General features: G+C 45.2%; 1 protein-coding gene across 36 annotated transcripts in view; it reads left to right on the forward strand.

Annotated features, from left to right (window-relative positions):
- The window catches only part of ank3 (ankyrin 3), a 523,147-nt gene that overhangs the window by 371,911 nt on the left and 139,234 nt on the right, over positions 1-12,002 (forward strand). For all 36 annotated transcript variants that reach the window (XM_033034307.1, XM_033034304.1, XM_033034328.1 and 33 more), the window contains 3 exons: positions 1,431-1,628; positions 6,036-6,134; positions 8,863-8,961. In XM_033034307.1, the coding sequence (XP_032890198.1) occupies positions 1,431-1,628; positions 6,036-6,134; positions 8,863-8,961 (396 nt within the window). The remainder of the gene's footprint in view (positions 1-1,430; positions 1,629-6,035; positions 6,135-8,862; positions 8,962-12,002) is intronic.

Genomic DNA, 12,002 nt, shown 5'->3' on the forward strand with positions numbered 1-12,002 from the left:
TCCTTGGTGTAAACCAGCATCTGCAGTTCCTTCCTACACATAGACAATGGCAGGTGGCAGCAGGCTCGGCTGATTACAGAAGGGCCGAATGGCCTACTCCTGCACCTATTTTCTATGTCTATGTCTATTACCTCCGCTCAGTCCGCCTAAACCTACCTGATCTCCCGGTTGCTCAACACTTAAACTCCCCCTCCCATTCCCACACTGACCTTTCTGTTCTGGCCCACCTCTATTGTCAGACTGAGGCCCAGCGCAAATTGGCGCACCTCTTATTTTGGGCAGCTTACATCCCAGTGGTATGAACATTGACTTCAAGTAACCCTTGCTTTCCCTCTCCCTCCATCCCCTCCACCTTCCCAGTTCTCTGACCAGTGTTACTGTCTCCGACTACTTTTTATCTCTGTACCGCCACTCTCCTGACATCAGTCTGAAGACCCGAAACGTTGCCCATTCCTTCTCTCCAGAGATGCTGCCTGTCCCGCTGAGTTTCTCCAGCATTTTGTGTCTATCTTAGAAAATGGCAGGTTGTCTTTTCCATTCGGTACAGCTTGTAGTATCTGTGTTCCATTACTTTGGCCATTTTAGTTTCTTCCGCTCCGTTGCGACTATTGTATTTCTGTGAAGTGAGGATACATGTCTTCAGCATATTGAAGTCAGTATTGTGTAAAACTCAGCGTGAGGCCAGAGGATCACATTTCCTTTCTGTGTCGAGAAAAATGTCATGCCTATTTCACTGAGAGAATGTGCCTTTTAGCTCTGCATCTGGAGTTTGTCATTTTCTAAATTCTTTGTAAAGATTTTAATTTACTCAGGATACTCACATTTCAAGTGACCTGGCTGTTTTATTTTAAAATATCATCGAGTTTCTTTCTTTGTTTAATTTGAATTATCTGATAATTATTATTTTTTTAAATTTTGCTTTATGATTTGGGGAATTATCTGGAGCTGACAGTCATTACAAGTTCTCATGAGTAAGCTTTGACATTTCAATGTGTGATCCCCTGGTCTTTGGTAAGTAATTGTGGGGTGTGGAGCTCAGGCGGTTCAGGCGAGTAGCGTAAGTGATAGGAACTGCAGATGCTGGTTTACTAAAAAAGAACGCAAAGTGCTGGAGTAACTTAGCGGGTCAGGCACATCAGTGCCAAACATGTTTGAGGCCAGGAGCCTCTTCTGTAACATCACCCATCCATGTGCTCCAGAGATGCTGCCTGACCCGCCAAGTTACTCCAGCATTTTGTGTCCTTTTTTAGGTGGTAGTCATACGGGTGTTAAAGGAATAAAACATGATGCTACTGTGGTGATAATGGTGGCACGTTAACACTGCGATAAGTCTGTCAGGCTAAAATCTGCCGTTGTCAATGGAAAGTATTAAACTGCAAGTGAGCAAGTGCGTCCATGTTCATTCACTGTCTTTTTGTAACCCTGTCCAGAATGGCCTATCCCCACTGCACATGGCAACCCAGGGAGATCACCTGAACTCAGTGAAGCTGTTGCTTCACCATGACGTGCCTGTAGATGACGTGACCAATGACTACTTGACAGCGCTGCACGTTGCCGCCCACTGCGGCCATTACAAAGTCGCCAAGGTGCTGATGGAAAAGAAAGCAAACCCAAACGCCAAAGCACTGGTGAGTAACGAGCACACATGGACTCTGAAAATCCGACATCCCCCTCTCAATCCCATCTCTGGGCGCTGTCTGAGCGCAGTTTGTTCGCTCTCCCCGAGACCTGCGTGGGTTTTCTCCCAGATCTTCGGTTTCCTCCCACACTCCAAAGACATACAGATTTATAGGTTAATCGGCTTGGTATAAATGTAAATTGTCTCTCGTGTGTGTAGGATAGTGTTAATGTGCGCAGATCGCTGGTGGGTGCGGACTCTGTCTGCCGAAGTGTATGTTTCCACGCTGTATCTCTATACTAAACTAAACAACATGGAAACAGGCTCTTCGGCCCACTGAGTCCATGCTGACCATCCATCACCCCTTGACGCTAGTTCTATGTTATCCCATTTTCGCATCCACTCAGTATCATCAAAGACCCACACCATCCTAGCCACACACTCATCTCCCTGCTACCTTCAGGTAGAAGGTACAGGAGCCTGAAGACTGCAACGACCAGGTTCAGGAATAGCTACTTCCCCACAGCCATCAGGCTATTAAACCTGGCTCGGACAAAACTCTGAACATTAATAACCCATTATTTGTTATTTGCACTTTATCAGTTTATTTATTCATGTGTTTTGTAGTCAATGCCTATTATGTTCTGTGTGCTGAAGCAAAGCAAGAATTTCATTGTCCTATCAGGGACACATGACAATAAACTTGAACTTGAACTTGAACTTGAACACTCCCGACAAACGGGGGGGGGGGGGGGGGGGAATTTACAGAGGCCACTTAACCTTCAAAACGAACGTCTTTGAGATGTGGGAGGAAACCGGAGCACCCGGAGGAAACCCACGCAGTCACGGGGAGACAGGGAGAAACTCCACACAGGCACCACCTGAGGTCTGGATCCAACCCAGTTCTCTGGCGCAGTGATGCACCAGCTCAACCAGCTGTTGTCAATGTGCCGTCCCCAGCTGAGAGATTTGTTCTGCACTTCAAGAACCATTGCCACAGATTCCATCAACTCATCTAATTTGTCCCATTATCAACTTTTGTTTTGCAACAGCCCATATATTTTTCTAATTACTCTTTTGAAAGCGACGTTTGAATCTCCTACCGTCAATCTCTGAGCCTGTCCTTTAAGTCCAAATGCTGGCTGTTGATTTTTCTTGTCTAATGGCATTATTATATTTCATCCACTATCATATCTGGGATCCCACTGGGTGTACATTGGCTGCTACATGTGCCTCCAGGCCAGTAATGAAGAACATCTTATATAATTGAATAGCTGCGCAGCTTTTTTAAGCGGTCTGAAGGTTTTAGATGTGACAGATAAATACTTGTCCGTCCTTGCTGAGGCAATTTCACCGTTTGGTGTCGTGAAAACAGAATTTAATTTCAAGACTTCTGCAGAAAGTGTGAAAAATGTCAATACTGTATCATTTAGTCTAGTTTATTGTCCCGTCCAACGAGGTACAGTGGAGAGCTTGTGTCGCGTGCTAACCAGTTCACGGAAAGACAATGCATGATTACAATCGAACCGTGTGCAGTGTGCAGATACATGAGAAGGGAATAATGATTAGTGCGAGGTAAAGCCAGCAAAGTCCAGTCAAGGATAGTCCGAGGGTCACCAGTGAGGTAGATAGTAGTTCAGCGCTGCTCTCTGGTTGTGGTAGGATGATTCAGTTGCCTGATAACAGCTGGGAAGACACTGTCCCTGAATCTGGAGGTGTGCGTTTTCACACTTTGGAAGTCACTATGTACACAATATTGCCAGCTTGCAATAAATACAATTTATGGAAGATGCGAGGATAGCGAGTGGCAATTAGTGTGCATCATTCAAACTATTCAGATTAATAAAGGCAAGATGTCGATGACGAAATTCTATGAACTTTTTTCCAAATTCATCAGTCATGATATATCCTATGTTTCTGATATAGTTGGATGAGGTGGGGACTGGACAGTGTTTTTAATGACCTTGTAGATTAGGCATCTTAAATTGCCACAAAGAAACATTACAGGCCATTGACTAGTCCAGGTTTATTGTCCTGCACACTAGGATGCAATGAGATTCTTCAGACTTTAGACTCTTAGACTTCAGTGATATAGCGCGGAACCACCAAGACCGCGCCGGCCAGCGTTCCCCGTACACGAGCACTATCCTACACACACTAGGGACGAGTTACAATTTGACTGAAGCCCCAATTAAGCTACAAACCTTGTGGGAGGAAACCAGAGCACCCGGAGAAAACCCACGCAGTCAAAGAATTATAAACTCCATTCAGATAGCACCTGTGGCCAGGATGGGAACGTGGGAATCTTGTGGTGTCAGGCAGCAACTATGTCCCTGCTGGGCCACTGTTCCTTGTTCATATGAACCTCACAGAGTAAACTGTAACCTCACATTAACCATCAATACGATAAATACAGTGAAGAATGCAAAACAGCAGAGTAGTTCCAGAATGTAGAGCAGATCCGGATAGTATGCAAGAAAATATTGCAGTATAATAATGGAAAGAGGTAGTGTTAGGAATAAGAGTACATGGCATCAACACTGGGAAACAGCCAGGAAAGAGGTGATTGATTCAGGAGTCTGATAGCAGTGGGGAATAAGCTGTTCTTAGGTTTGGACATATGTTCATAAGGTCATAAGTGATAGGAGCAGAATTAGGCAATTCTGCCCATCAAGTCTACTCCGCCATTTAATCAAGGCTGATCTATCTCTCCCACCGAAACCCCATTCTCCTGCCTTCTCCCCCATAAACCCTCACACCCGTACTGATCAAGAATCTATCCATCTCTGCCTTAAATATATCTATTGACTTGGCCTCCACAGCCTTCTGTAGCAAAGAATTCCACAGATTCATCACCCACTGACTAAAGAAATTCCTCCTCAACTTCCTAAAGGAACGTCATTTAATTCTGAGGGTGTGACCTCTGGCCCTAGTTTTTCCCACTAGTGGAAACATCCTCTCCACATCCACTCTATCCAGGCCTTTCACTATTCGGTAAGTTTCAATGAGGTGTCCCCTCATTCTTCTAAACTCCAGCGAGTACAGGCCCAGTGCCGTCAAACGCTCATCATATGTTAACCCTCTCATTCCTGGGATCATTCTCATAAGCCTCTGGGCTTTCAAGGTGCTACATCCCAGAAGGTAGAAGAGAATTGAGTCAAAGCCATTCAGCATTAAAACAGGCCCTTCAGCCCAACGTCCAAGATGCCCCGTCTAAGCTAGAGCCACCTTCGCGCTTTTGTCCCATATCCCTCTAAACCTTTCCTGCAGGGAATGGCCTGTTTAGCAGGCATCCTTAACTATGCTTCCTGCCCTTCATTTGTATGTGAAGTAGTTCAGAGCAAGGTACGAAAAGAGACAGAGTCTGCAACAGATCACAATAGTGACCATGTTAATAATGACCTCAAAGTTTCCTGCAAGGCATCTCGATCAATAAGCAACCTACAACAAACAGCTTTTAAAACGGTTCCAAAAAGCTTGTTCTGGATTTATAGATTGAACTTAAAACCCGTGTATTAACCCACCAAATGTGAACATTTTTGTAGGAAATTTAAAGAAAGATATATATTTATGGCACTAGCAGTGATCGTCTGAAGAATGCTTTTTCAGCGGTTGGGGCTTTCTTTCTGATGCTAAAGTGTCGGTTTTCCTTGTGTCGCTGCTCAGATATCTAAGCAAATAAAAGGAGGGATGGGCACAGCCTGAGAAGCAGGAAGGGACTGGATAGGTAAATGACACCTTGAGGAATGGAGAGAGAATCAATGTCACTCTGCAAGAGGGGAACAAGGGCTCGTGTATCAGTTACCATGGATACCAGGGGGGATAGTGAATAAGTGATGGGGGGTGAAAAAAGTTTTGCTGGTATGTATATGGGGAAAGAAAAGAGTCAGAAAGATTATGCAACCTAAAAGATCCCAGTAAATTTGAACGTTTGACCGATAGCTTTTGAGTTTTGTCTGCAACTTCAGTTTGCTTCTCCACTGGCAGCCATGTTTTCTCCTGCTGATCTGGAATTTCTTAAACTTTTCAGCTACTCTCCCTTCCCTTGAGATGCTATCCAAAGCTTGGCTCTCCGGTCGTGCTTTTGTTAGCCAGGTCATGAAATCTTGCTTGATGAAACTGCTATATAGTCACGCACGGGGAAGTGTTGCCAGGTTGGTATGGCGTAACAAAAGGCGGCTGTTATTTACATTGCCATGAACACAGGCCCAACAGCACCAATGTTAATCTCTTCATTCCTCAAAGTGTCCTCGTTACTTCCTTTGTTACACTCTGGGAAGTCAAAAGCAGCGGCAGGAGAGAGGAGCTTTTGTGATGAAAGGGGGGGGGGGGGGGAAAGATCATTTTGAAATGGTCAACTGCAAAAATAGTGATTGCTAAGTACCTGAATAAATAATGAACCTTGAATCTGTTGTAGAATGGTTTCACCCCGCTTCATATCGCATGTAAGAAAAACAGGATTAAAGTAATGGACCTGTTGCTGAAATATGGAGCATCAATTCAGGCAGTAACTGAGGTAACATCAGCACATTTAAATGTGTGATGGATATTGATGCGTGTGTTTTATATGCGTGCTTTGTACATTGATGCGCTTTTGCATTGCTATTTTTGGAGTACTGGTTTATGAGTGCATTTCCATGATTTGATGTGCTTGGCTGTTGATCGTTTTGTTAGCAGCTTTGTGTGTTGATGAGATTGCTCATGGGCGAATTAATGCACATGTACATTTTTTAATTAATTGTGTGCATGCATCTATAATATTTTATTTCTCTGCTGCTTCTGTAAATTGTGCATGCAGATTTTTGTGAGTTTGGGAGTATTGTTATCGATCCATTGTGTGTATACATGTTTTTATTGATTGACTGTGCATGTGCTTTTGATGTGATGGTGCATTGTATTTTAGCGCAAAGATAAGCTTGCGCGCTGTTATTTTGTGTTGGTTGCTCGCATATTCATGTATTGATGTGATTTTTGTATTTCTGCATTGGTGTGGCTGCGCATTGTTATCTTTGTCTCTTGCTATGGTTGCATGAATGTCTGCGTGGGTGCATCTTTTGAACTGCGCACTGATGCATGTGACTGCCAATGTGTGTCTGCGCACATGCATTTGTGTATATTTCTGCTTTGGCAGATCAATGCTTTTTCATGCGTGATTATGTCTGCCTGTGCATGAATGTCTTTACCCTTCGTGTAATTATAATTTTATGAATGAAGTGCGTGTTCTAATCATTGATATTTATTTCTCAAAAAGAACACGCAAGTGTTTATTTGTTGACCTTGGCTACCTAAATTAAGCCCAATGGATCCAATCAAGTGTATGTTGTGATCAAACATTTGGCTTTGGATGGGGACAGGGTGATTTGTTCAGTATTATTGCAGGTGCCGTCTGATAGGCACATGCACTTGGCCTTGGATAGCCATGCACTGTCATCCACTTTTCTGCAATCACCTCTCTGTGTCCAGGTTACAAACCAATTATAAGTGCGAAACACTTTAACTCCCCCTCCCATTCCCACACTGACCCTTCTGTCCTGGGCCTCCTCCACTGTCAGAGTGAGGCTCAACGCAAATTGGAGGAACACCCCCTCATATTTTGCTTGGGCAGCCTACACCGCAGCAGTATGAACATTGGCTTCTCTAACTTCAAGTAACCCTTGCTTTCCCTCTCTCTCAATCCCTCCCCCCTACTAGTTCTCCGATCAGTCTGACTGTCCTCCTGATTAAAAATGTATCTACATATCCTTCGTTGTCACCTTCCCCAAGCTAACAATGATCTATTCTACATTTTCCTTGATCATCGTCCCCTTTGATTTTATAGAATAGAATAGAATTACCTTTATTGTCATTCAGACCTTACGGTCTGAACGGAATTTCGTGCCTGCAGTCATACATACAATAATACAATAATAAACAACAACAAACACAAATTAACATCCACCACAGTGAGTCCTCCAAACACCTCCTCACTGTGGTGGAGGCAAAAATCTTAGGGCTGCAGTCTCTTCCCTCCTCTTCTCTCTCTGCGCTGAGGTGATACCCCACCGGGCGATGGTACAACCAGTCCCGCGGCTCACCGAACCCCGCAAACGGGCCGGCTCAAACACCGCGGCCCGGGGTGGTCGAAGCTGCCGCCCTCCAGTCCAGCGGACGCAGCCGCTGGCCCGCGGCTGAACCTAGGACTCAGGTCACCGCCGCCAGACTCCTTCCCAACCACCGGAGCACCGTTCCAGCCCCTGTGAGTGCCGTTCCTCCCTCGAGCTGGGCCGCTCCGACGGGAGCGCCATTCCACCCTCGAGCTGGGCCGCTCTGACGGGAGCGCCATTCCACCCTCGAGCTGGGCCGCTCCAACGGGAGCGCCATTCCACCCTCGGGCTGGGCCGCCCCGACGGGAGCGCCACAGCCCCTCACGGGAGAGTCTCAGCCCCGCGCCAGGCCGCCCTCACGGGAGCGTCACAGCCCCTCACGGGAGCGCCATTCCAGCCCCGAGCCGGACCGCCCTCACGGGAGCGAGCCCAGGGCAAGTCCTGACTGGCTCTGCCTCCGGAGTCTCGAGGTCGCCAGCTCCGCCATTAGGCCTCAGCGCAGACGGAGGCAGAGAAGGGGGATACGACAAAAAAGTCGCATTCCCCCGAAGGGAGAGACAGCAAGCCCCGTTTCAACCCCCCCCCCCCCCCCCACATAGACAAAACGAAAAAAAAACAACACTAAAAAGTAAAAACAAACGGACTGCAGGCGAGCCGCTGCTGCCAGGGCAGCGCCGCCACTTCCGGATCGCCCTCACGTTTTCTTGTTTTCACACCTTACCCTTCCACATCTCTGTGTCTCTCAGTCTGCAGAAGGGTCTCAACCTGAAACATCACCTATTCCTTCTATCCATGGATGCTGCCTGTCCCGCTGAGTTACTCCAGCATTTTGTGTCTATCTTCGGTGTAAACCAGCATCTGCAGTTCTTTCCTACACAGAAAACTACTTGGGTTCAGATCAGCTTAAGTTGACAATGGCTGTGATTGGGTTTGGGTTTTAATTTGAATACCCAAGCAAGCCTTCATATGTTTGTGAATTTGTCCATCCACATGCCGATAGAAGTCCATGTGTATTAGTGTCCATATGTACTGACTTTGTGCGTGATGTGCTTGAGAGTGTCTGCCCTTGATTGTGTCTGTTTTGTCTACGGTTTACTGCTGTAAAATCTTGATGAGAAACATACTCGTTGTGATATGTGGATTCAATCTTATTCTTTGCAGTCGGGCCTCACACCTATTCACGTGGCTGCATTTATGGGACATACAAACATTGTCACCCAGTTAATGCAACGTGGAGCATCACCAAATACAACAAACGTGGTAAGGGCGACTTTGTCCATATATGAGAGCAGGGAATAACTACATTGTATTTTATGGCTTTACTTACAAAGGGAGAAAGTTTAACCATTGTTTCCTGAGCGACGTGGGACATTATTTTATCATTTTAATCAAATCCAAAGGAAAATAACCACAAATAGCCACGATTAATGTTGTCCTGGTCTGTCGTAATAGATCAATGTGATAGACACAAAACACTGGAGTAACTCAGCGGGTCAGGCAGCATCTCTGGGGAAATGGAATAGGTGACGTTTTGGGTCGAGACCCTTCTTCAGACTAGGAGTCAGGGGAGAGGGAAATTAGAGGTATGAAAAGGTACAAATCACAGTCGGCACCGATGACTCGGGGAAAGTGGAGGCCACAATGGCCCATTGTTGGCTGATGAAGAGGGAAACAAATAGTGAAACTAGCAAGATGGCCAGGGTGGAGGAGGGATGGAGAGAGAGGGAATGCAAGGGTTACTTGAAATGAGAGAAATCAATATTCATACGGCTGGGTTGTAAGCTGAACAAGCGAAATATGAGGTGCTGTTCCTTGTGTGGTCTCACTCTGACAGTGGAGGAGACCCAGGACAGAATGGTCAGTGTGGGAATGGGAAGGGGAGGGGGAAGGGGAATTAAAATGTTTGGCAACTGACAACTGGACGATCGCTTTGATGAGTCAACAATTCCATTATTGTCGCATCACAAAATTCCTGGTAAGGGAGGAGGCAAATGTAATATTTTTGTTCCCAGTTTTTGCAATGATGTGAACATTTTCCAAATAAGATGTTATTCCAAAACAAGGATGGTGTGCGATCAGTTCTCGTCATGAAAAAAAGCTGCACCGTTAGCAGTGTCATAGTTTGGAAGTGACTTTAAACTGTGTTCCCTGCAAGCACAGAAAATGTCCCATGGCGATATTTCAAAACAGAGAAGTTAATTATTAAGAGGCATAAATTTAATTGGTGACAAGATGAGAGGGCAAACGAGGACATGTGCCATGACCAAGGCACAGTGCGAACTTGGAACGTTGAAGAATGGTGGAACTAAAAATGCTCCTCACAACTCGATGAGCACTTGATCACGGGCGCCACAGTGGCACAGCGGTAGAGTTGCTGGGTTCGCTCCTGACTACGGAGTGATTGTCTGTACGGAGTTTGTACGTTCTCCCCATGACCAGCGTGGGTTTTCTCCGAGATCTTCGGTTTCTTCCCATGCTCCAGAGACGTACAGGTTTGTAGGTTAATTGGCTTGGTATGAATGTAAAATTGTCCCTAGTTCGTGTAGGGTAGTGTTAATGTGCAGAGATCGCTGGTCGGCACGGGCTCAGTGGACCGAAGGGCCTGTTTCCGCACTGTATCTCTAAACTAAACTAAACCACTTGGGTGCAGATCGAGTGCTGGTAAGTGGGAGCATTTGGCATGGTTTGGTGTTGATAAGGTGGGCACATGGAGTAAAGGGCATTCTTCAATGCTGCATGAAATAGTGAAAGGCCTGAATAGAGTGAATGTGGAGAGGATATTTCCACTGAGGGAGAGTCTAAAACCAGAGGGCATAGCCTCAGAATAAAAGGACGTTCCTATAGAAAGGAGTTGAGGAGGAATTTCTTTAGACAGAGGGTGATGAATCTGTGGAATTCATTGCCACAGAGATGGCCGTGGAGGCCGTCAATGGATAGCTTTAAGACCGAGACTGACAGTTTCTTCGTTAGTATGGGTGTCAGGGGTTATGGGGAAAAGGCAGGAGAATGGGGTTGGGAAGGAAAGATAGATCAGCCATGATTAAATGGGCGGAGTAGACTTGATGGGCCGAATGGCCATAATTCTGCCCCGAGAACTCATGAACCTATGAAAATATAAAGAAAGTGAGGATGCAGATTGTCCCCTCTCATTCCCACAGCTCCATTAACTGTCACCTAGCAACGATCAGATAACACCAGGGAATTGTTTTTAATACCAATTGCATTTTGCAGATAAACTATTTTAATGCAGAAAGGCTGTCTCTAAGGTCCCCGCCCGATTGGCTTTGCTTTAATTTAGCCCCACGTCAGATTATGTTTAGATCAGATTGAATAATTGGATTTGGAAAGGAATGCACTGGAGTGCCATTTGTGAGAATTCTGATCAAGCATTCTATTACCTTGCTTGGAACACAGATTCACAAAAGGTTAAAATAACTAAAACATCTTGCAAGAATTTCCCAGCATTTTTAAAGGCTCGTTCAATAGAAGCGTCGATGAGAGAATTAGATGCAGATGCGGAATTTCTAGTCACTGAACCTTCCTGTGCTTCTCTGATCTTGTGTTCCCTGCGATTATTCGTTGGCAGAAGCAGAGTCACCCAAAGTTTACCTCCTGGTATCCTGACCGCGTTAAATTAAATCAACGTCTTAGGTTATTGAAGTGCAACTGTTACACTAAAGCCCCATTACATCTTGCAAGTCAATATAAGAACAAAGTCCCACCATACTACTAAAAGGATGCAAAAGAGGATTCTCTTGCCAAAGAAATGAGATCTAGACATTCACCTCTTTGCTGTGCTGGATGTTAGCTGGTTTATCCGACAATACAGGATTTAAGAAACACTTGTGTGATTTGGGGTGTCCCAAATTTGTGATATATTTTTTCCAAAAATAAACTTTATTGATTTTTTTTTAAATATATGAATATATACAATAAGGATGTAGTTTACAAAGAAAAAGACACAAAGTGTTGGAGTAACTCAACTGGTCAGGCAGCATCCCTGGAGCTGTCAGATGCAACTAAATTTAAAGTAGCTCTTTCTTCCCAATAACCCTTTCTGGCTTAAGCCCTCCCTTCACCACCTCCAGTTTAAATTCCATTTGGAATATTTTGGAGGACCAAGAAACCAAGAACCAAGGGTTCCGATCCGAAACTTCACCCATCCAGGGATGCTGCCTGACCCACTGAGATTTCAGCACATTGTGTCGTTTTTATTTCTCAGTAGAAGAGCATAGGATTAAAGGTCTAAGACTCGTCAGATTTCTTCAGAAACAATCCAGGCTGGTTCCCAAGACGTGCTT

The sequence above is a fragment of the Amblyraja radiata genome, chromosome 15 (assembly GCF_010909765.2).
Source record: "Amblyraja radiata isolate CabotCenter1 chromosome 15, sAmbRad1.1.pri, whole genome shotgun sequence".
NCBI classification, from domain to species: domain Eukaryota; kingdom Metazoa; phylum Chordata; class Chondrichthyes; order Rajiformes; family Rajidae; genus Amblyraja; species Amblyraja radiata.